Source organism: Lissotriton vulgaris, chromosome 9, assembly GCF_964263255.1.
Source record: "Lissotriton vulgaris chromosome 9, aLisVul1.2, whole genome shotgun sequence".
Taxonomy (NCBI): domain Eukaryota; kingdom Metazoa; phylum Chordata; class Amphibia; order Caudata; family Salamandridae; genus Lissotriton; species Lissotriton vulgaris.
In genome coordinates this window covers 86688194-86714247 of record NC_141697.1, presented here as the reverse complement: position 1 = coordinate 86714247, position 26054 = coordinate 86688194, and the positions used below count along the sequence as shown (strand labels likewise).

Here is a 26054-nt window from a genome sequence, read left to right as displayed (position 1 = left end):
AAAGTCTGGAAAGTGCGGGTCAAGGGGGACAAACTTTCCATCATTGGGAACTTCACCTATCAGGGCTCGTTTATGAATTGTTTGTTGTGCGATCATCGCCTGGAAATTAAAGGTGTTTGTGGTGGGTTTTGTGGCGTCGTCTGTGGCGGGAGAAAGCCATCTTCAAAACAGTAAATCGAGCTTGAAATGTCAGATTTTTCCACCAAAACACCACGCTGTGCTAATGGGTCTGAGGACAATGTTTGCCACAGAAGCGTGAGCCACGTTTTGTATGACGAGAGAAACGGAAATGGAACACACCACACGCATGGAGGTAAATGCGGATCTTTTTTTTTTTTTTTAAGTTGTACACTGGTCCGTTGAATACCATTTCAAACTGCAACTTTTTACATTTTCTTGAATTTCGAAATAATTATTCCTTAAATTGGATTGGAATTTTTTTTTCGTACTTTCGATCTGACTTACTTAAGGAAATGCTGTTTATTACTAAAGCTGACACTTGAAGGACGATAACAATGACGCCACCCATATGGAGGGGACGCGCACGGCAGGCCGGCTACTCGAGGCCGGGCTCGGACGGTGCTGGGCCGCAGCTCGCGCCGGTCTCCGGCTCCTCGAGGCCGGGCTCTGACGGCGCCGGGCCGCAGCTCGCGCCAATTCTCCGGCTCCTCGAGGCCAGGCTCGGACGGTGCTGGGCCACAGCTTGCGCCCGTCTCCAGCTCCTCGAGGCGAGCGGCAGCACGCGTAGTGGGGGCTTTTAGAGATAGAGAGAAAGAGGGGGGGAGATCTGAGAGGGAAAACAGATCAAAGTGACAGGCAGTGGTGTGTGGCTAGAAAGAGCGAAGAGCGATCAGAGGCAGAAGAGAGAGAAGCGACAGAGAATGGATGGAAAGACAGAGAGCGAGGGAAGGGAAGGAGCCAGGCTGACTTGGACATTTTTGCCAGCGCGGCTTTACATTTCCAGTCCAGCCCTGCTCCTAGTGCATGCCCAGCTCTATGCAGAGGTTCTGCAATTTTGAACTCCATCATGGATTTTTGAGGCTCCCCAGAACACACGAGAGGCGGCTTCAGACACCTTTGTGTTTTGACCAAGGTAGGAGTTCCCACCATCCCCTTCTGAGGCAGTGATGGAGTGAATGCTGGTCCCATCTATAGCCCTGTCCCCCCAGAGTCCGCGCCTCGTCTCTCACCGTCAAAGAGGTTTCGCAGTTGGCAGGTCTGTTGTCCTCTGATGCCTCGTCATCTCACTCGTCACTTGGATCTATTCCTGGGTGGGAGTTCCTCATAGTAACACCGTCCAGTTATTTGACTTCTCACAGAGCCTCTCCTTTCGCACCTTTGCCCCTCGCAGCCTCCTGTCACTGGATGGATTCTCATTTCCTCAAGTTGACCTGGTCCAGCTGACCCATCCCCACATGACACCCTCTCTCTTGGCACGAAACCTGGGAGTGACTGCGATTGAAGCTGTCCACCTGCATTAGAACCATAATTATAAGCAGGATCCAAGCTGTTCTCGACTTACGATCAGCTAAACCCTTACTGACTGGATGGTCCCTAACAAGCATGATTATTTCTACAACATCCGCCTTGCTCTCCCAATATGCTTTTTCTGTCGTGGACACAGTCACCACTTTCACTTCACCCCCTTACCTTTACAAAGGGAGGCGTGCTCTTCACCCAAAACAATGTCTTGCTAAAGTTCATCACTCCAGTGTTAAGTGATAGAGGGTCTACAACAGGCCCGGTTCTAGATGGTGGGCCAGGCCCACCCAATGAATACCCTAGCCCACTCAAGGCCGTTAAGAACTAAAAAAACACAAGTGTTTTTCTTCTTAATGTTTCAAAGGGCCGTGCAGCACGGTGGACTCTCCCTTACCTTTTATTTAAATGATTAACACTATAGACATAGGATACTTTAAGGCTTTGGGAGAAGTGTGAAGTCACCAGAATTGATTACCTGCTAGGATGCACAAATGACCAGCATAGATATCCGGAAAACTGAATTATGATTCTGGGCTTATTGCATCGTATTTTTAGGCTCCAATGCTTTGCAAAGTAAAAATCTGCCAACGCTTTTTAAGAACATGAAAAGCTGTAAAATGGCACTGTATGGCAGAAGAAACATTTCTGCTGCTGCACATGACCAGAAGCATGCTGCAGTCTTAAAGTACTGCAGCTTAAGGTTTTGACAAGCAGTGTCCCTCCCCCTTGCCCAGAGCCGGAAGCACATCAGAGAAAGCAAAGTATTTAGCTCCATGGGTGCTGATTTTAGTGTTAAAAATATCAAAAGTGGCAGATGCCAGTACCTAAAATATCAGATCAATTAAATGCTTTGCTGTGTTTTTTTTTTACCAGGGACCATTCATCTTCATAGCCCACCCTTGCTTCTTTACGGCCCTCCCAAAGAAAAAAATCCTAGAGCCGGGCCTGGTCTACAACCTCCACACCTGGCAAGAAGCATCTGATTTCCACCTCTTTACCCTTTTCGCTATACCAGTCGCCTCTAAGCCTGTGCCGGCAGCATCCGATTCACAGCCTCTACATTCATGACCAACCATCAGAAGAGTTAATTATCTTCAGGTCTGCAAAAGCTTTCTTCACTTTCAGCATTTAGAATCAATGCATGGCCCTGAAAACTTATCACAATGCCTTGTGAGTACCTCTCGCTGCCCTCAGATCACATGTTATATTAGAATATTTATAGAGGGCATGGCTGTCCCAGCAACGGGATTTCCCAGCACTAAAAGCAGCACAGTAGAGTGGGTCGGCTGAGGCAACTAATGATCAGACAATAGCCAAGTCTTCACGGCCCTTCTAAACGCCCAGTGGTTGGAAATGCTACGGGTGGAGAGAAGCAGGAAGATCCAGAGGGCAGGTGTGATCACCTGGAACGATCGCCCTTCAGCTCTGGCTCTGCGTACCCAAGGCCCGCGGGCCGGAAAGAGGTCCGCTGAGCACAAGGCAGGTGTGTAAGGGAGGCACAGATCGCTCATAATCGCAGGGCAAAAGCCAGAGAGAATCTTGTGAGTGATTCAAAGAGGTTTAAAGTGGATACTTCTCTCAATTGGCAGACAGTGTAGTCTGCAGCGGAGGCCAGTGACAGGGCGGCGCTTGGGGAGCGCCAACAGAGTGCGTGCTGCGGCATTCTGGGTGCACTGGGGCCTTTCAATCACTGCCTTATTAGAGCCAAGGAGCAGCGCGTTGCAATAGTCCAGCCTAGCCAAGACAGTGGATTGGACATCAACGGACTGATCCCTCAAGGCTCTACCAGCTGGACAGACTTTTATGAGATATGTCTTGCTTAGCCACCTCTCTAGCCCACCTTGCTCTCCAGCCCCTAAAGGTATGTCCCTATGGAACAACTACTTTGCCCTGATTTATGGACACATGGAAACTATTTTACAGCATTTGTAATAGAAATGCTCCACCTGCGTCAAAGACCGACTTGGGTTAGGATACAGGTGAGTCAGGAAGATTGTAACCAGCACCATGTAAGTTGGTGAAGCCGCCAGATTGGGAATCTCTGAAAAGTGGCCGCAAATATCCTACGAACATCAGACTTGGTGGAGGTCTAAACTGCGTTCATTGTACTTCCTGCTTACCTTCATTTAGTTTTAGGGGTATGTTAGATTACGATTATAACACATTGTTCTCTATTTAACATCTTTATGTAGTGAACTGAATCCACCATCTCTGAAAAAGTCTCCTTTCAAGTTTTCTAGGTTTTCCATTCCACATGAAATTCTGTTTAGTTACCATGAAAATACGTTTTGGATTGACCAAGTATGGACTTTTAGACCGATCGACTGCACTGTGATCAAGTACCGGAACCAAACTAATCAGCACTAATGAATGCTTTGGTTTTTACATGGATGTTCATTCACAGCTTCAAAACAGTACTTTCCTCAAGAGTAGAAGCATTCTGTAGGTGCAAGCTGTCGACCCATTTTACATTTTGTTGTAAACATACAGCGGAAAGCAAGCTTAAATATAAACTAACTACAGTGGCAAGTGACACTGGGAATTAACAAAACGTCCATAAATCAGCAATTAAACTGCTGTTCCAACACAGTAAGTACACCAAATCACATACAGTGGATCTCAGTGGGGAGCTATAAAACAAGCTAAATGTGGTTTGTCGCATCTGTGGTCTTAGAAAAGAACTAATTAATGGTCTATCGCAAAAAGCAAGTGAGAGTAGAAAAGTGATATTGTAACCATCCACAAAAGGCCATCACCTTGATGGACAGCCGATCGGTGCAAGTCAACAGATGAAAGGGACCAGCCTAAAGCCCTCTTTCCCTCTCCCTCTCTCACTCTCTCTCTCTCTCTCTCTCTCTCTCTCTCTCTCTCTGTTCTTCAGAATTGATAGGATGAGGTTTTTCAACTGGTTAAAGTGGTCTGTGGCCAGACCTGAAAACACAGGAGCCATCTTTATTCCATTCAAACTCTACGCTGCTGTTGCTGTTCAGGCTAGTGCTGTGTGGGTCTTAGACAGGGCAGGGGCGATGCAGGCTGGGGGGCTGCCTTCAGAGCAGAATTAGCTGCCATGTCTCAAGCATGCCCTCACTGAACCATTTATGTCAGGGCCTCCTGTGGTTGCTTTGAGCAGTTCTGCCAGGGCAGACTTTAATTTTAAGGGATTAAACTGCAGTGTGCTGTTGCTTTTTCTTCAGAAGTATACTTCACTGTCCAACACATTTCCAAAATATGCCTGACTGATTTAAGAAGAAAACATTCCAGTGGACATGGGGCTTCCCTACCTGTATTCACATAGTGTTAAACAACATCCGATTTCAATTTAATTCAATTTCAATTTATTAAGTCTTTATTCCGACCAATCTGATCATAAAAGACAATAAATAAATAAAATCGCCACAATATTTCAATCACAACATTATGTCACCCCGAGCATTGTTACCGGTGTTTCCCTTCTGCTCTGGAGTTTTTACTCCAGACATCTATGTGAGGCGGCACAGATGTCTGCTATCCTTTCATTGAACCGGGGGCTAACTCTGATGGTGTTTGCAAGCAACGTTCAGCAAAAGTGGACGAGAAAAAACAGATTTTTCAGATGCAACCGCACCAACCAGGCTCTTTCCAAATGGAGTGACTTCTTTGGGAATTATATTTCGCTTTAACTACACCTTCCAGACTGCAGCAAATATGACATGCTTGTTTACCCATTCAAGACATGTATCCTATTCAGACACTGCTCTCATGCAAACATTGTGCTGTGGTAACGCAAGCTACAGGACATGCAGTTGATGCACTGAAATATCCAACTAGAGAGGTTAACATGTTTATTTTTTATTCATGTCTATACCCATTTTTTGAAAAGAGTGTAAAATGCAAACAAAAACTTTTTTTATCAGACAGGAGAGGGGATGCCAGCCACGTTGTTCATCTTACCTGAACGTATGTTATTCTCCTCTGGACAAGTTCTGTCAGATCTTTGGCCTCTTTTTCGCGCCATTCGCCCGCTCCATCTGCTTGACTGAGGTAGTACAGATCTGTCATTACTGACCTGTGAAAGCAATCAACAACAGACCGCTATCAAACACGACCACACACAAGGCAGAAGCACAGCACATGAGTCAATGCCTGTACTTGAGAAGTGAAGGTCTTTAGCAGGAGGACTCCTTCCTGAGGGGGCTAGATCCGTTCCCAAGGTGTGAGACCAGCTACAGGTACAAAACACGCAGTATGGTAGGTGTGAATCTTCCACCTTGAGTTTGTTACTATAAAGTTATTTCCTAAAGAACACCAAGGAAAGGCTGGAATTCAACTGGGACCGAGCTGCCGACCTAGGCTCCGGCTTTTAGATAGTGGTATCTTTTAGAGCACCATGTAATAGCATCTATAGTGACTGTGGTTCCCAGCAACAGCACTTCAAAAATAGCCACTTCTCTTTGGAGACAGTGATCAGGTGGCCATGGATGAATGAATGAATGAATGAATGAATGAATGAATGAATGATTACCCATTTCTATAGCGCATGGTTACCCTGAGGCATCCCAGCGCTTACGTGGTCCAGTCATCACCATTGATTTTAGCAGAATAGGAAGGTTTTCAGCATTTTTCTAAACCTGAGATGGTTCTCCTCCATGCGAATAGCATCTGGAAGATTATTCCAAAGCTTTGCGGCCTGTAGAGAGAAACGTCAGCCCCCGGTGCGCGATCTCCTGATCCTGGGGATTGCCAGTAGATTCTTATTACTGGATCTCAGGGTTCTACATGTTTGATAAGGAGTAAACAAGGGTGCCAGAATGTCTGCTCCGGAGTTATGCAGGGCTTTATGAGCAATAGTCATTGCTTTAAATTCAATTCTTTGTTGCACAGGCAACCAATGTAGTTGCTTCAATGCTGGTTTGGCAGAGGTTCTGCGTGGGATATTTAGTAGCATTCGGGCAGCACAGTTTTGGATGGTCTGAAGGATCTTAATTGTCCCTTTAGGGGCACCTCGATAGACTGCGTTGGAGTAGTCTAATCGTGATAGTATCAGGGATTGTACCAGGATCCTTCTAGCCTCAAAGGGAAGTACTCCTAGGATCTTTCTGAGTGCTCTCATGAGGGCATAACCAGTCCCTGCTACCTTCCGGGCTTGGACCTGAAAGTTGAGGGCTGGATCCAGCCACACTCCCAGGCTTTTAATTTGCTCCTTGGGGGTTGGAGGCTGCCCCAGGGAATCCGGCCACCACATATCCACAGAGGTAGGTGGTTTATGTCCTAGCATCATGACCTCTGTTTTAGCTCCATTAAGCTTCAAAAAGGAGTCATTCATCCATTCCTGGACTTTGCTAAGACAAGAGGAGAGATTGTTATAAGTCGTCTCCTGACCAGACAAGGAGATAATAAGCTGGGTATCATCAGCATATGTTACCAGTTGTACTCCGCAAGGTTGCACCACCTCAGCCAAAGGTCTCATGTAAATATTAAATAGGGTCGGGCTGAGGGATGACCCCTGGGGAACACCACATTGGAGCTGTATTGGGGCTGAAACTATATCATCTTCAAACACTGAGAAAGTCCGATTAGAAAGGAAAGAGCTAAGCCAGTTCAGGGCGGTCCCAGTGATACCTACATCACTCAATCTCTGAATGAGAATCGTGTGATTAACGGTATCAAAGGCCGCACTGAGGTCTAATAATAGTATGGCCGCGCATTTCCCTTCATCCAGAATCTTTCTGGATTACAGTCGTTGCAGTGTAAGCACACTACGGTCGTTGTCTTTCGATTCAGTGACTATCCAACTCCTGATGTTTTGCTGAGTGGGAATGAATGACGTTTAAAGCTGGTTTAAATGCTATCTGTACATTTTTATGGAAGCACCTGTCCTACGCCTATGTATTGATCTATTGCTGGATCAAATAGGAAAGAGGTTCGTTTTTTTTTTTAATATGGGAGGGTGGGCCAGGGTCTTTTTCTAATGGTAGTAAAACAGACCATGGAAAGATGGGAAGAGGATTGCCTGATTGGGGTTGGCCAAATGTGCTATACGATATAAAACATGATTAAGGATCTTGGCAGGTTGTCTGGTACCTTTGAACACTGAAAGAAATGGGTTGCTAGTTGAGCTACTTGTGTACTAGCCCTGGGATCATGTTTGACGGATATTCAGGAGCTCCTTCATCAGGTCATATTCCAGAATCAGAATTAAAAGAGACTGCAAGGAAGATGGTGGCATTTTGCCTTTGTTTCCCTGTCAGGAACAGGCTGCCTTAAAGCTGATTGGGACCAAAAAAGTAACATGGATCCCGTTTCAAGTCTTCTCGCAGACTCCGGTATAAGTTATAATGTCAGAAGAAAGAACAAGGCAGCTTTACATTTACCAGAATTGCCAGACATGGTTCAGTACAACAACCTAGGGGTGTAGGAGGGGCCGTGGGCACATTTACACTGTACAACACATTCAGGCTGTTTGTATAGTCATCTGGCTACAGAGCCCTTTGATAATGATTGGCATTTTGACTGTATGTAAGCTACAAACTCCTGTTGCATCGGTCTGATGTCCTTTTTAGCTTCTATGCAGTACACTAGGGATACTCAAAGTACGGCCCAGGGGCGGCATGCGCCCATCTACCCTATATCAACAGCAGCACTGGGTTGCTGATCATTCGACTCACCACAAACATTAAAAAGATGCTAAATAAACAGGTAAGCCTTTATTTAACCCCTTCGACGCTGGTGACGGAACGGCTCCGTCACAAGCACAGCGCGCCCGAGGCTCGTGACGGAGCGGTTCCGTCACGAGTACGGGAGCGCCGCACTGCCCCCCTCCCCACTAGCACTGCGGCGGAATAGCCTCCGCAGCAAAGGGGTTAAAGGTTAATTGAAGTTAAGGAAAGGAAGTAACTAGTTTGTCCTGCACCACTTAACTTTATGAAAACCTTCATTTTCATAGCAGAACAATTTCACCTTAGTACATCAGTGCATGGAGAGATACTTTTTTGAAGTGATAGTTTTCAAATATGATATTAGAAACGTTCATTCTTTCCCACACTGACAACAATGGCAATAGTGAATTAAGAGACACATCAGTTGTTATGTGCGCTCTTAGGGTGGCCTAGGTTCTTATTATACATGAACAACACTATAGTTTATTAAATCAAACACAGGAGAAGGTTTTTATACATCACACATTCTAAAGTAATGTATTTTGAGGTCCTTTTATATGTGATAATGGAGAAAAAGGAAGGAAAGTGAAATAAATCTATTGCCCAGGATCAAACAATTTAGAAAAGTGGGGAAGCTGGGCTTAATCCCAGGTTTTCTGGTTTCACATTGTGCAATTCAGTCACAAAATGTATATGGCTTGCTGCCCCTATACCTTACCACCTCCCTCCTCCACTGGGCCACCACCCTGCTCGCACCAATGCAGCCCTCGGTCACATCGCAGACAAAACTTTGTGGCCCTTGAAAAAATGTACCCATGCAGTACACAACATCCCTTATGACGTGTGTAGTGGTTTTTCTGCTGGTGTCTTAGGTTTTTGGAAAAAAGTAGGCAGTTAACTTCTTACATTCACTTAAAATTAGGCACAGCAGGTCTCAATTTTGGGTTAGGTCATTACAATCTTATTTTTATGTACTTGAAAGTACAGGTCTTGTGTAACACTTGCTTGCAGTTAACACAACATAACATTTATTTGTAAAGCACACATTCACCTAGAAAAGTATCTTGTTGCTGAAATAACAGATATTTATTATTACCCAACTCAATGGCACTCATTTGACAGACCTCAGAAGGATGAAAGTCGACCAAAATTTGAAACAGTGGTCATAATATCAATCACGTATCTGTGCAGTTCCAGTGCTTGCATTAGTCCACTGATTGACCACACCCGTAGAGATGCGACTGCTACTGGAAATGAAGTGCTTCATTTTGAATGCTTTAATGTGGCCTTGTGTAGTTGTTCAAATGGTGATTTTAGTAGCTGTGTTAGAACTGTGTTTAGGTTTCACTTGGGTGGTGCAATGGGTGTTGGGGGTATTTTTCTTAGCCCCTTATAGGAATCTTTCAATGTTTGGTAGCTTGAAAAGTTGTCTGTCTTCCTGACTTCTGGTGTATACCGCACTAGCCAAAAGATGTACTCTTAGTAATGTGTGTAATAATTGCAGCCCAGCAAGTGCAATAGGTATTGGATAATATTGGCTTTACTAGGTATGTTGTCCATTTCTCCGTGCAGCATGTTCCATAATCCACACAGCAGCATCCAAAGCGATATATCCCGGCAGACTGCTAAAATTGCTTGAGCACAGAATGAGCTTTTCTGATGACGCGTTTCTTCCTGACTTCTAAGCAAACTATTGGTCCAAACAGGGAACAATTGCTCCTTAGTATCAGCATGATTTGGGATGTACCAGAGCTCAGTTCTCAGCCCTGTACTATATAATCTATATCTCTGCCTCTAACTGATATACTAAAGGAATGTATGCTCAGTCAGCATCACTATTACTCCACCCTAAAAAAGACATCATGGCCAAAGGTTATCTGCACCTTCAAGGATTGCCTCCTTAAACTACAAGACTGCATATCAGGTATGTTCCTCCTCAACAGAAAGAACTCTTGATTATTACCCCCAGGAACCAAAATAAATCTGACATAACTCTGGGAACAAAGTATCTTAAAACAGCTCTCTGCCAACAATGTGATCAAATGCCAAACCGCTAGGATTTGCTATTGAGAACACTCTTCTAATCCCCACATCACAAAACCGGCTCCCTCACTTTGTTCAAGCTCTGATGAAAATCAAACATCTGCTGACCCCCACTCAAATAAGAATTGCAGCACATCGTCTTATCTCATGCTTCGACTACGACAAGGCAATTCTTGCAAAAGTTCCAGTATCTCCCCGCATCCCCACAAAAGCAGTTTTTCAAGCGACGGCTTGATCTCTTCCACGATATTCAACCACAATCCCATCACTGGAGGAACTCTACTGGCTCCTCATCCAAACTAGAATCAAATTCAAAGTTGGATCCATCATTCATAAGGAAATCCATCCGAAACACCTTCTCCCCTAGCAGCCATTCGGATCACATCCCGCGAGGCGAGAGGTCTTGGATGCAACAACTGTGTCCTTCTCCAAAGTCTCTGGCTCTAACTCCACATTCTGAACCTCTCTACCCGCTTCCATCAGGAATGAACCCGACTTACTCACATTCAGGAAACTACTAACAACCCACCTGTTCCTCCTTCGCCTCAACTAACATGCTTGTGAGAAGCCGATTCCCTCTCCTCTTCTGCTCCCTCTTTTCTAGTATTGCTGCCCCCTCTTCGCAACACTCTTTCCTGGTTATCTGGAAAGCGCACTTAACATCTTTCTGCTATCGCTCTGTTATAAATCCCTATAACTAAATAAAACCTGTTGCTTCCGGTTGAGAAACCGTAGCCATTTGGCTGGGTAGCATTTGTGTGTTTATTTTCCTCATTGATTACTGCGAACCACTTTTTGGTAGTTTAATGTCTTCCGGAGCTAGGCTGCTAGGGAGAGGGGGCTTGGTGTGGAGTTGAATGCCTCCCCCGCCTTCTGAGGATTGGTAATCTTTTAATCTCTCCAGAGTACATATTCATTAGATAGGAAAACCATGGTTTTCTTTCTCACACGGGTGCGATTAGAATCATGTGTATGTTTGTTATTCTGTATCTGTTGATTACTGCTCTAAGTACTGCTATTGGGGGAAAACAAATGCCCCTCAGTGTGTTCAGACGGCATTTAGTGCTAGAAAAACAAGTTTTAATTCTTTAACATTTAAGTACTTTACCAGTGACCCCTTATTTCCAGGTTTTCCATGTGTGCACCCCATCCTATGGTCACCTATTGCAGTGGGTAACTGGGTGGCCTGCCCGTAACATAAACATGGTTGTATTTGTCCACCATTTTAGCTCTTTTTGAGCGGCCCTTCCAACATCCACCACTAGATCGTCCCACTCCACTTGTTTTCTGAGCATGGTTGAATCATACAGTCCTGTAGTGATCTCAAGTGTAGTCTGGAATGTGGTATGACTAGTTCTCGTGATGTCATCACAGCCAGAAATCCCAAAGCTCTCCTCGCTGTCAGACTGAGACATCTTGTAGGAGCAAATTTGTATTGTATTGTAATTGCATTTATATATCGCTTAATACCCCTGAGGAGGCGCTGAAGCGCTTTTTCGTCTGTTGCATTGCAAACATTCCCTTCCCTGTGACTGCTGCCATCACCGTTTTAGAATTCAAGATTACCCACAGACAAATTCTATGCTGTGTTGGGACCGGGGGCGATGTCTTTATGTTGCTGTAGAAACTATGGTTGTGTAACAGCTGCATCACTGTATTCATGTTCTTCTAGGGCTGATGGAACGCATTCCCTTAGACCATCCAATAAGAGCACAGATCACTCATTGTTAACATCCATGCAATAACTCACAGTCCATGTCTGATGCAATAACAGATGAAGTGTATCAGCTCAGAGTGTCCTTTCCAGTGAGCCCTGTTACACACAATGTTTTTCTTTTCTAATCTTCCAGTTTCAACTAATCTTTCTAGCAGCCTCTTTACGGTTATCTAGAAATAGATTCAACATATATTTTATTGATTTTAGCATCCGTCGAATTTCTCCAGACATTCAATGCATCACATAAGAACATATTGCATATATCCTCACAGCACAGATATGGTATATAGCCTGCGATGCAGCAGCTCTCAGCAGCACTTGGCAGTCACAAGGACAACCTGGAACATCAATCATGATGCATACATGAATCCCTCAACTCCAAATGACATGTTAGGAAGACCTCCCAGTACGCTCTTGCACCCATCCTGGAACCAACAGTATATATTTTCCAACCCACCATCCTATACCTCTCCTTACCCAACCATACCACTACAGCCAACAAAGCATCTTAGACCACTCACATTCTCACAGAACAAAACTAGCATATCCCTCTTCTCAGACAACTATCCTGCCACTGCCAAAAGAGCATCTTACACCACCCACATCCTCACACACAGAACACAACACTGCTGCTCACTATCCGATACCTCACACAACTAACACGCCGCCGCCAACAGAGCATCTTAGACCACCGAGCACAGGACATGTGCTACGCTGCTTGCTCAAAACTGTCGCGCCAACACCACACCTCTTACATAAACACACCTGATAGCATCAACAAAACACACCAATAACAAGCAGGGCACAAGTCCTAAAAAAAGATGTGGGGGACGCTGATGTCATGACCGGAAGTGACGTCACGAAAGGTGGCTTACAGTTTATAGTTATCGAGCTCCCTCTAAAATAAGAGGGGGGACGCCGTCCACCTGCGTGGTGTCCCGACTCGAGCCCTGGTAACAAGACACTGCAACTGGAAGAGAACGGTCTCTAGCTTCTGGCTGAAATGGAGAAGAGGCGGAGCCTGCCGGACCTGGACTTTGGTGACGTTCAGAGACCAAACTAAGTCCCGGAGTCTCATCTTCTCCTTCCTGCATTTACTTATTATGCTCCATCCCAGCTCCATGGGGATCCATACACAGGATGAAGCCCACTTAAGAAAGGATGACCTCCGGGGACCACCACTGGAGATGGGGTGGGCTCGGGTCTGAAAGAACTCATGTGCGGGTGGGAGGCAGTCCTTCCCTCCTCCCACAGGCATCCAACCCCAAATAAAAAAAATAAAAAAAAAGCCTTTTCCTTTAAACGGGTCTAACGTTTTGGAAAACTCAGTTCCCAACAGCATAATTACATTAATTACTATAGGAGTAACACAGGGGTGTGCAGAAAAGTCTAGAATATACCAGCGACTACCACTGCAAACAGGGTGCGGGTAGTTTCATGCCTGAGCCTAGCAGCGGTGCTAGGCAGGGTTTGCACAGTAACTGCATGCGCTCCTTTATTTAAACATGCACAAATATTACAGTGCATTCAGGGGCGGATTGGCAATGCGGGCATTCGGGCATTGGCCGAAGGGCCGGTGTCTCCGTGCCCTCTGTGGGACGTTTTTTTTCTCCCCTTTCCCAGCCGCACAGTAAAGCTGCATTAATTTCTCTGTCTCTGTCTCCGTGCCCTCTGTGGACTAGGAAAGGGGAGGAAAAGAAAACAGCCCACAGAGGGCACAGAGACAGAGAAATGAATGCAACTTCACTGTGCAGCCGCAGTGATTATCCGCTGTGGCCTCTCCTTCACCCCCTGCCCTGCAAAGCAATCACACTGAGGGTGGCTGGGGAGGGGGTGATTGTCTGAAAAAAATCGGCCTCCCTGGGGGCCAGGTGTCGCGCAGGCCTTTGAGCCATTTTCACCTCGGCCCCCCTGGGGCCCACGCAGCACATAAACAGTGTTAGTTTTAACACCTCGCCCAGAGACCTTCACATTCAGGGCATAGTGGGCAAGGAAGAATGGGTCTCGCTGTGGGGGCCAGGTGATCTTTGCAACTTGCACCATCTTCACCTCCGCCTCCCGCTGGCTACCATGGATGACCCAGAAGCTGTGTTTTGTGCTCCCCTGCCAGGACATTGCCCTGAGGCCTGGAGGGCTGGGGAGGGCTGATTAATTTACTAATTGCAGGGGCCATTACTGCTATTCATGTGCTCCTGAACTGAAGGTCTGGGGAGGGCTGAGTAGGTTAGTAATAAAAGGGGCTTCGCTGCTTATTAGGTGCTCCTTTCCTGGAGGGCTCGAATAATTTTGTGACAAAAAGGGGCCTTGCTGTTTTTTTAGTTGCACAGCATGGCACCATTGTCACCTTGACCCAGTGTCCTGTGCAAAAACAGTATCCTCTCACTTTCATTCCTTGTCTGTGCCAAACAACTTAAGGATTTTGGGGGCACTGGGCCAAACATATTTTTGGGCCGCTGTTCAGAACAGATTTGAATTGATAATCCAATTTCTGATCTTTGATGCCCTCTTTCAGCTGGTCACTGGACAGTGCACTACCATACTTGTCCAAATTCTTAATGTATTTACATCTAATATTCAAGGACATTGACGTGTGTAACCAAATGGTGTTTCATGAAAGGGCACGCCCCTTGAATGTGGGCCACGCCCCTTGAATGTTGGCCACTTTTTTCGTCAGTGCCCGGGCCGAATTGTGATCCCAATCCGACCCTGAGTGCATTCTATCGATTGTGATAAAAAGTATTTTAGTGAGCCGCACAATTAGAAAAGGATTTCTCTGGCGCTGCAGGAGTTTACCAAAATGAGCCATTAAGCAGCCAAATGATTTTATAGAATAGTCGTTTTGGGGGCATTCCCTATAATTAAGCACTATACAGATGGTAGAAATATTGCTCAGTTTATTGAACTGCACAGGGTCTTAGCAGAGGATCATTCATGGAGTCTAATCAGAGGTTTTATGCACTGCACGCTGATATTGAGTTACATGCAGTCTGAGCAGAATGTGGATTCAGGGTGGGGGGGGGGGGGGGGGGTTGTAAAGTGCATAGCTGCTCGAAGGCTTCCTATCGCTAGCACAGCACATGATATCAACGCCCTGTAGGAGCTAACTCAGATAGAGGCAGGTTTCAAGGCTTTGTGGAAGGGGAGTTCAGAAGGTACTCGGCGTAGTTCAAGAGGAAGAGAGTGACACAACTTAGGGGCTGAACAGACAAAGAAACGAACGTGTGACAAATGGGCAAAGGAGGATCTGAGAAGTCTTCCAGGAATATAGGAAGTGGTAAAAAATCTCAACAAAGTGGGGCTTCTATTCTGTCATAATTTATGCAAAATGCATAGGGCCTTGAACTTAATTTATTGCTTCACAGGAAGCGCATCACCTTTACTGCAAATTGATACCTAGGAAGGGTCGCCAGTAGCAGGGTGGCGTATTCATTAAAATCTGAAGCTTATTAGACACATACTGGGGGAGCCAAAATAAAGAACATATCCGTAATAAAGGCGGAATAAGATGAGGGCCTGGACAATTAGTCTTCTTGCTGGGAAGGGGTGAAGAAGCAAGAACTTTCTCAAAGGTTTAAAGATGCCAAAGCAGGTGGTGGTCATTTTTTTCTCCTGGTACTCCATGTTAAGACAGGAGTCTAGCCACACTCCAAGGCTCTTTATCACCGCTTTGGGGCTGGGAAACCTTCCAAACAGGCAGGTAGTTGCGGTCATTGCCCAGCATCATAACCTCCTTTTTGTCGGCGTCAAACTTGAGTTTACAATTGATCATCCAACTGGATACTGCCCGAAGGCAGGGAGCCAGATTGTGATGGTTGGAGCTGGGTTCGGGTGAAATGGATATAACCAATTGGGTGTCATCTGCATATGAAACTAATGTCAACCCAAAAGAGCACACTATTTAAGCCAGAGGAAGCATATATAAATTAAAAAGGATGAGGCTGAGAGAATGAGAATGGGTGGGGAAATGGGTGCCTTGAAAAGTATTTTATTATGTAGGAAAAGTAAGGGCTAATGACATTTGTTCCAAATGTTGAGCCGGGCCAGTCCTCCCTGGTCTGCCATCTACGTTACAGAGCTGGCAGAGATCAGAACGGTAGTGCTCTCGGACACCACTGTTGGATTCGCCTTTGGCAAAGTTGAGGCCTTTTTGAATTACAGACAATGTCTGCTAGGTGGCAGACTATGGAAACTAGAAACATAGCTTCCTCTACTTCCACTCAAATTGTGTGATCCTGGGCGAATAACTGGTCTGTCAGTGAAACTGACCAGAGGGGATTAAGTTTTCAATGGGCTAGATAAGAATATACATTGAAAGCAAAGGAAGCCACAAGGTGTTAGCTCAATACACTGTGGAACGATTTGAAGGGACAAATTACGCCAAATGTAGGCAAAGGCTCAAAGAAGATGCAAGGGGTCCACAGGTGCTCAGCAGAGCTCGTTCATGAATTGTCTTTCTTCAGAAAGTGGAAATATTCCATAGACTTTGCGAGGGGCTCGTGCTTTGCTGCATCTGCAAGAAATGTTAGCAGTCGATTGGTGCAATCCCAAGCAGCCCCTCTCGTACCAGTGAAGGGTCCATATTTACTACAGAACCCTGAACTTGGCATAAAAGAGACATGGAAAACAGACGCAACACTTGGTTCCTCCCAGCTCCATCTGTGACCACAGTGGCCCATTAGGGAGACACAAAGTCCACAACACTTGGTTTCCTGAGCCAGCACAGGTCAGGACAATAGACAGGGAGCTGTGGTGGCGGTCTGCCCATCGTGTCTCATTTCCACTCACAAATAAAGTCTCTGATGTCGGAACGGACCATAGTCTCCACTCGCAGCCTTTGTGGGCATTCCTGCAAATGATGTAACGCAACACCTGCTTACAACTCAAGAGGCTTCGAGACACCCTTGAGCCCCCTCAACACATAGTCTGAGGGTCCCAGTGCCATAAGGGCCCTTATGTGGTGAAAACACTTATAACAAGTGAAACATTCAGGAAGGGGTACAGTACCACAAGGCTGGCTGAAAACCTACTTTTAAATACACTCACAAGCTTCCACTGTGAAGCAGAATTATTTATAAAACTGCTTGTAGAAGTCACATGGCGATATTCTCCGGTTTGGGCTATGATACACAGCAGGGCCTTTCAAATAGTTACCTCTACAGAGGAAATGCATTTTAACTGTGTATCTGGGCTGTATACAGATCAGTAGACAGCACTAAACGGGATGAACCAGCTGACAACAAAGAGAGGGAACTGGAGAGTGAGCCCAAAGCTCAATGACAAGAAGGAACAACAACAAAGAGTGCGGAAGCAGGACAACAAAGCGTCAACCCATTCAGTAATAGCGTTCTGTTGACTTGACGGTCGTTTCGCGCTTATTTAAGTTTGGATCCTTCTAACTAAGCCTTAAATCATTTACCGCGGCGCAAATTCCGCCGCAGTGCGGGAGTTCTATTAGGTGAGCGGGGCCGCGTCTGCCAACAGGCGTGCGCAGCACTACCGAGGTAGTGCTCGCGACGGCCGTTGGCAGACACGCACACACAAGGGGTTAAGATTAAAGGCTGCAGGGATGAGGTGTATCTTTTCTAAACCTTCTCTGAAAACATAAAACAGAATTTTGTGAGATACCTTTTGGGACAAAAGCTCCACACACCAAACAGAAAAGACAACTAATGTAATTTACCATAAAACGACTTGTTCTTAAGAGAATCACTTGGAGCACACTGCATTCTATTGATATACCCATCATCCATGGACCAGCTTGTGCTACGCTAAATTTATGTTAAATAATTCATATTTTATTGTGATGGTGCAAAATCCCAGCAATATAACAATATAATAAAATGTAAATACAAATATATATACATACACTCACACACATATATATATACACACACACATATGTATTTGTATGTGTGTATATCTATATACACACACATAAAGGTGTATATATATATATATATATATATATATATATATATATATATATATATATATATATTTATTTATCGACAGCAACCCCTCAAACAACCCTAAATATACTCTTACTAGCCCATGCCCTTACTCACCCTTGAACACTAACGCACCCTTACCATTTAATACCCCTACCCATCCTAATCCCTAAAAGTACCCTTACCACCCACTACCCCCTACCCATCCTAACCTAAAAATAAGTACCCTTACCCACTCCTAAACCTTAAAAATATCCCTCTCACCTAAGACCCATACCCGCCCTAAAGATATCCTTACCATTCAATTGTAACACGCATCCTAATGTGTGTGTGTGTGTGTGGGACGGCCGAAACGTGTCATGACACACTACCTAATGGCTAAATAAAGAATGCTGAAGGAAAGTTGGTCCTTGCCTCGAGTCTCTTTGCAAGGAGCGCTGCTGCGAGGTATTTGCAGATATATATATATATATATATATATATATATATATATATATATATATCCAACAAATCAGGAAAGCACAATGAAGGAGGCCACGGGAAGCTTCAGTGAAATGTCTTTATTCTGTCAAAAACTTGCCGGCAGCCTCTACAAACAAAACCAAGGCTTCTGATTCTATGCCGTGCCAGACGCGTTTCAGGAATACCAGAGTCCTAAAAGTACCCTTACCACCCACTACCCCTACCCAACCTAACCTAAAAATACCCTTATCACCCAGAACCCTTACCCACTCCTAAACCTTAAAAATATCCCTCTCACCTAAGACCCATACCCACCCTAAAAATATCCTTACCATTCAATTGTAACACGCATCCTAATGTGTGTGTGTGTGTATATATATATATATATATATATGAGGAGAGAGACACACACACACATCATATATATATATATATATATATATATATATATATATATATATATATATATATATGTATATATATATATATATATATATATATATATATATATACACTTCATGCGCTTGCCTTCAAATATGGACAGACTCCAGCATGATCGAGTTCGCTCTCAAATGCGATTGATTGGCAGAAAATATATATATGGGTTTCACTTACCGGATATTTAGTTACATTTTTGTTGTAAAGGCATTTGTGATAAAGACTAATGGCTGCATGCTAATGTGTGGTAATAACTGTGTGGTAAAGGTTGTTTCTCTTAAAAGTTTGTGGGCTGTGGTAGGGTAGATTGTTGTGGGATATATTGGAGTGGGGTAGAGTAGAATGGGGTAGACTGGAGTGGGATGGATTGGCACAGAGTAGAATGGGGGAGTGGGTGGTGGAGTGGGGTAAAATTGAGTGGGGTGAATTGGAATGGTGTGGATTGGAGTAGATTGAAGTGGGGGAGTGGGGAAGTTGGGTAGATTGGAGAGGTGGACTTGAGTGGGGTAGATTGGGGTTGAGTGAGGTAGAATGGGGTGGAGTTCACTGGGGTTGAGTGGGGTAAACTGGGGTGGAGTGGGTGAGATTGGGTGGAGTGGGGTAGATTGGAGTTGAGTAGATTGGGGTAGATTGGAGTGGGATAGATTAAGATAGAATTGAGTGGGATATATTGTGGTAGATTGGAGTGGGGTGGGGTAAACTGGAGTGGGGTAGCATGGGTGGATTAAAGTAGGGTTGCGTGGGGTAGACTGGGGTAGTTTGCAGTGGGGTAGGTTGGGGAAGAGTCGAGGGGCAGGGTTGGATAGGATGGAGTTGGGTGGAGTAGAGTAGAATGGGTTAGATTAGAGTGGGGTAGATTGGGGTAGACTGAATTGGTGTAGATTTGAGTGGGGTTGATAGGAGTGGAGTAGATTTTAGAGTGCGGTGGGTAAATTGGGGAAGGGTTTACTGGGGTGGAGTAGATTGAGTGGTGTGGATTGGAGTGGAGTAGGTATGGGTACATTGTAGTGGGGTGGGGTAGACTGGGGAACACTGTAGTGGAGTGGGATAGAAAGGAGTGTAGTGGGGTTGACTGGAGTGAGGTTGAGTGTAGTGGAGTAAGTGGTGTGGAGTGGAGCAGCGTGTATTATTGTGTAGTCAAGTGGCGTGTCATCGAGTGCCTTTGAGTGGAGGGGAGAGTAGGGGAGGGGAGGGGAGTGGAGTGTCGGGTCGTAGAGTGGAGTGGCAAGGCATAGAATGGAAGGGCATAGAGTGGTGTGCTGTTGCATATATATGGTGTGTTAGTGCACTGCCATTACAGACAACACATTTTGAATTGAAATGAACATCATATTTGCACCAACATACAGTTTTACAGCACACAAAAGATAATCTGTGTAAATGTCATTACCTAGTGTTCTGATGTGTTTTTATCATGTTCAAATATCTGTTTCAACCACACGTCCGAATTACAAAAAAATGTTCTTCATTTGTAATAATTCTGATATATTCTGTACTATCAGCACAGTTAATTTTTGTTGTTCTTTTGTGCTAGAGAAAAAAGCATTCTACACCTTTTCTTAAATGGATACTCAGCAGGATCGTCACATAAATGCTCTCACTTTAAAGTCATAGAAAGAAAAGCAAACATCCAGCTCCCTCTGAAGAGTGCCCTCTGTCTTTGAATGTAAAGCAAACGTGACAATATAAGAAGAAGAGTCAAAGGTCTGTTTCTAGAAAGCGAGTTTGTGTAATAATACAGTAAACAAGATTTAGGCAACAGAAGGGGCGAACTTAAGCTGGACAGAATAAAGCAGCGGTTCCCAAACTGTGGTTGTGGGCCCCCTGGGATCCGTGACACCTTCCTACGGGGTCTGCAGGCAGTCGTTTTAAAAGCTCTGCAAAATTCCTTGTATAATCAGCAGTTTTATGGACAACAATAAAAGTGTCAAGATAACTCCGGTGATTAATGTAACTGCTGGAGAGAGATGGGAGTTTTATCCAGTGGCAGTTTTGACACATCTAAGGGAGTGTAGACGTTAATATGCCTGCTGCAAAGAACATATACCACGCAATTAAAAAACGCAGTAATTTATGTGCATAGCTCAGTGGGTTACTGCTTTTGTCACAGAGATTGTTCTGTTACTGTGCAGTTTATACATTACAATCATAATCTAGCACAGTGACATATGAACTACCAACAAAGAGCTGCATGCAAACTGGATGGCACAAGTTAGTAAGGTATGTTTTTTCTCAGTCTTTAATTATCCAGATGCTGCCCAAAAGGTATGTTTGGGTAGAATAAATTGTTATAATTAAAGTCAAGGCTAACCACTGTGTTTTGTTCTGAATCCTGAGTTTGTGCTTCTCCAGACCAAGCACTCTTAAAAAATGCCAACCAGTAGGAATGACATGTGAATCCTACACCTTGTAGTACCCTTTGCCTTATGTAACATTTTCTATGCACTGATTTACACACATGATTTGTGTGTGATGTAAAGTGCTCTGACACCCTTCACTGGTATGAAAGGTGCTATAAAACAAATGAAATACATGTGACGAGCTGAGAGGCACTGTTGGAGGTGCACAGACAAAATATCGACTCCAAAATATCGACTGGACATAATATCGAGTTTTAAATATAGACTGGACAAAATATCGACTGGACATAATATCGACTACAAAAATATCGTTTTTCAGGTAAGTGAAGTAATATCGACTGTATAAAATATAGATAGCAAAAATATCGAATTTTTAATAATATATAATATTTTATAGTGTATTTTTATGTAATAATATGTGTGAAAAGTGTGTATTAATGTTATAAAATATTTTATTAAATGAATTTTGTTTTTTTAATAATTGCGTAATGTAATTCTGTAGCGGGTTGTGGGTTTATAGGGGAATAGGGTGGGAAGTAATGTAATAATAATTAATTAATTAACATATGTTTGTAAATATTTATAATTAATAATTAATTGATAATTAATTAATAATAATTAGTTAATTAATTAATATAATTTTGTACATATTTTGTTTTAGTAATTAATTGGTAATTAATTAATTGTAATTAGTTAATTACATTAATTAGAGTACATTTTAATATATATAATTTTGTGTTATTGTTAAGTAATTAATTGGGAAAAAATAATATTAATTATTAAAATAATTACAGCTAATGTGCTAATATATTTACTTTATTGTTATTGTTAATTAATAATTATTTGGTAATTAAATAATATTGATACATTTTGGGTAAAGGAGTATTTTTAGGGTTCAGGGTCAGTTTTCAGTTTTTGGGTAAAGGGGCATTTTTAGGGTTCAGGGTCAGTTTTTAGTTTTTGGGTAAAGGGGCATTTTTAGGGTTCAGGGTCAGTTTTCAGTTTTTGGGTAAAGGGGCATTTTTAGGGTTCAGGGTCAGTTTTTAGTTTTTGGGTAAAGGGGCATTTTTAGGGTTCAGGGTCAGTTATCAGTTTTTGGGTAAAGGGGCATTTTTAGGGTTCAAGGTCAGTTTTCAGTTTTTTGGGTAAAGGGGCATTTTTAGGGTTCAGGGTCAGTTTTTAGTTTTTGGGTAAAGGGGCATTTTTAGGGTTCAGGGTCAGTTTTCAGTTTTTGGGTAAAGGGGCATTTTTAGGGTTCAGGGTCAGTTTTTAGTTTTTGGGTAAAGGGGCATTTTTAGGGTTCAGGGTCAGTTTTCAGTTTTTGGGTAAAGGGGCATTTTTAGGGTTCAGGGTCAGTTTTCAGTTTTTGGGTAAAGGGGCATTTTTAGGGTTCAGGGTCAGTTTTTAGTTTTTGGGTAAAGGGGTATTTTTAGGGTTCAGGGTCAGTTTTGGGTTTTTGGGTAAAGGGGTATATTTTAGGGTTCAGGGTCAACAAATAAGATTGTAAAAAATTATTTTTATTATTTTCATTTATTATTTAATTATTATAATTTAATTTAAGTATTTTTAAGTATATTTAGTAATTAAAATTTAATATTAATTTAATTTAACACTGTTTTTAATAAAGTCGATATTTTTTACATCTATATTATTGTTAACGATATTTTGTACTCGATATTTTTGTACTTACCTTTTTGTAGATACAAACTCGATATTTTGACTGTCGATATTTTGTCCACGATATTTTGGCAAGTCAATATTTTGTCCCTCGATATTATTTCAGTGATCCACTGTTGGAGGGTGGTAGTGAGGGATTCATTGAAGAGCCCCAACAAAGATTGTCATATCCTGGTGCACAGTAAGGTCATCATTTACTATGCTTTAATGCGAACACAATTCAATATATAATGAAAAACATGCTGTAAATGCACCATTTTTCCAATGTTTTCTTGGGGGAGAGCCCCCCCCAAAGCCCCCTTTATAGTGGTCAGGCTAACTTGCTGCACTTTGTACAGGACTGGTTTGACAGCATTTGCCAGGGCTGCTTTGGGTTTCCAGTCCAGCCCTTGTAGGAGCAGGAACCTCACACTGCGAAATAAAAGCAAACATTGAAAAGTTAGTCGCCGAGAAGCAGCACCAACCTTCTCATTAAAATGTTTCGATTTTGCCTATTTTTTCAATATAAAATACTGAAATCTTTAGTAATTCGAGTATTTGGTTGGTTTGCACAAGTGGTTTTTTTCCTTCTGAATTACTGTTTTAATATTTGAACTTTAAATCGTACACATTGTTGGGGGTCCATGGTTTCGGGTAGTGACTCTATTGGGGTCCTTAGGAGTCAAAAGTTTGGGAACTTCTAGCCTAAAGCAAATAAAGATAGCAAATAGAAAGCCAGAAATGAGATTAACAGACCACAACGCCAATGGTAAGCAATGGGCCGAATGAATTCCTAGGTCCGTTTCCTGAGTGCCCCCCAAGATGTCTTTAGTGTAGGCTTCGAGCTAAAAAAGAGCATTGGAAGAACGGGATTGTGCAGCCTCAATATTTTAATCATGGAGAGCAATGTCACTTTTCAGTAGTTAACTGGTCACTCAAATCAGCTACTTAAAGAAGTGCCAATATTGATCAGATAGTGTAAAAATCCGCACTTAATGTACTGGGGTAAAGGCTCTTGGCTGCTGTAGGACAAAAAACCTCAAAAGCTTCAAAATAATTAAGAAGGGGTGGAGAATGACTCCTCTTTTGTCATGATGTTTTGTTCCACTATTATAACACATGCATGTTTTCATCAGATTCGTTGACAAAGCTCCAAATATTTCAACAGCCCAGTCAGACCATAGACGGATCACAGATCTGCGTCATCTCTTTTCAAGGTTCTAGGCCAGTAAGACCATAGACGGATCACAGATATGCGTCATCTCTTTTCAAGGTTCTAGGCCAGTCAGACCATAGACGGATCACAGATATGCGTCATCTCTTTTCAAGGTTCTAGGCCAGTCAGACCACAGACGGATGACAGATATGCGTCATCTCTTTTCAAGGTTCTATGCCAGTCAGACCATAGACGGATCACAGATATGTGTCATCTCTTTTCAAAGTTCTATGCCAGTCAGACCATAGACGGATCACAGATATGCGTCATCTCTTTTCAAGGTTCTATGCCAGTCAGACCATAGACGGATCACAGATATGCGTCATCTCTTTTCAAGGTTCTATGCCAGTCAGACCATAGAAGGATCACAGATATGTGTCATCTCTTTTCAAGGTTCTATGCCAGTCAGACCATAGAAGGATCACAGATATGTGTCATCTCTTTTCAAGGTTCTATGCCAGTCAGACCATAGAAGGATCACAGATATGTGTCATCTCTTTTCAAGGTTCTATGCCAGTGAGACCATAGACTGAAAAAAGATATGTGTCATCTCTTTTCAAGGTTCTATGCCAGTCAGACCATAGACGGATCACAGATATGCGTCATCTTTTTTCCAGGTTCTATGCCAGTCAGACCATAGACGGATCACAGATATGCGTCATCTCTTTTCAAGGTTCTATGCCAGTTAGACCATAGACGGATGACAGATATGCGTCATCTCTTTTCAAGGTTCTATGCCAGTCAGACCATAGACGGATGACAGATATGCGTCATCTCTTTTCAAGGTTCTATGCCAGTCAGACCATAGACGGATCACAGATATGCGTCATCTCTTTTCAAGGTTCTATGCCAGTCAGACCATAGACGGATCACAGATATGTGTCATCTCTTTTCAAGGTTCTATGCCAGTCAGACCATAGACGGATCACAGAAATGCGTCATCTCTTTTCAAGGTTCTATGCCAGTCAGACCATAGAAGGATCACAGATATGTGTCATCTCTTTTCAAGGTTCTATGCCAGTGAGACCATAGACTGATAAAAGATATGCGTCATCTCTTTTCAAGGTTCCATGCCAGTCAGACCATAGACGGATCACAGATATGTGTCATCTCTTTTCAAGGTTCTATGCCAGTCAGACCATAGACGGATCACAGATATGCGTCGTCTCTTTTCAAGGTTCTATGCCAGTTAGACCATAGACGGATCACAGATATGCGTCATCTCTTTTCAAGGTTCTATGCCAGTCAGACCATAGACGGATGACAGATATGCGTCATCTCTTTTCAAGGTTCTATGCCAGTCAGACCATAGACGGATCACAGATATGAGTCATCTCTTTTCAAGATTCCATGCCAGTCAGACCATAGACGGATCACAGATATGTGTCATCTCTTTTCAAGGTTCTATGCCAGTCAAACCATAGACGGATCACAGATATGCGTCATCTCTTTTCAAGGTTCCATGCCAGTCAGACCATAGACGGATCACAGATATGCGTCATCTCTTTTCAAGGTTCCATGCCATGCATTCTAAAGTAGCTCCTAGTCAGACACATACAAAATACTGTTCTGAAGAGCTGTTTTTTATTTTGAAAGGAGGTGTGCACTATTGCCGTATAATTTAGTCACCCATACCACATAATTGAATCCTGTTCTGCTCTATAACTCTAGTGGCTCCAATTATAACTAAAATATAGCTTTCATTTTGATAAAAAACAAACTTTTATTTTGAAAACGACCTATTCATAAAAGGAACTCTACCACACATTAGTAAGTTCGAAGATCTAAACTGTCCACATGCAGTGAGTCAAGCAAAACAGTGCAACACAAACGACTTCTGAATAAATTAGCTTATATTCAACAATCAAATCTATATTTACCCAAGAAACACATTCATAGCATTAGTTCATACTCTGCCCAAGAAAACCGTTTTCCACCCACCAGTATTCTCTACTTATTTCATTTCTCTTAGAGGCCTAGCTGGCAGGGACAATGCCAACATTCTGTTAATTCACTCTGATATCCTTTCTAGGTTCCTCTTCTTAACACACGATGATGATACTGAACCTCAAATAGTACAAAAACAGATGCCCTCTG

The 26054-nt window shown here is 43.3% G+C and overlaps 1 protein-coding gene across 3 annotated transcripts in view; it reads right to left on the bottom strand.

Moving 5' to 3' along the window:
* The window catches only part of FUT8 (fucosyltransferase 8), an 811602-nt gene that overhangs the window by 295035 nt on the left and 490513 nt on the right, over positions 1-26054 (bottom strand). For all 3 annotated transcript variants that reach the window (XM_086937112.1, XM_086937110.1, XM_086937111.1), the window contains one exon: positions 5413-5527. In XM_086937112.1, the coding sequence (XP_086793238.1) occupies positions 5413-5527 (115 nt within the window). The remainder of the gene's footprint in view (positions 1-5412; positions 5528-26054) is intronic.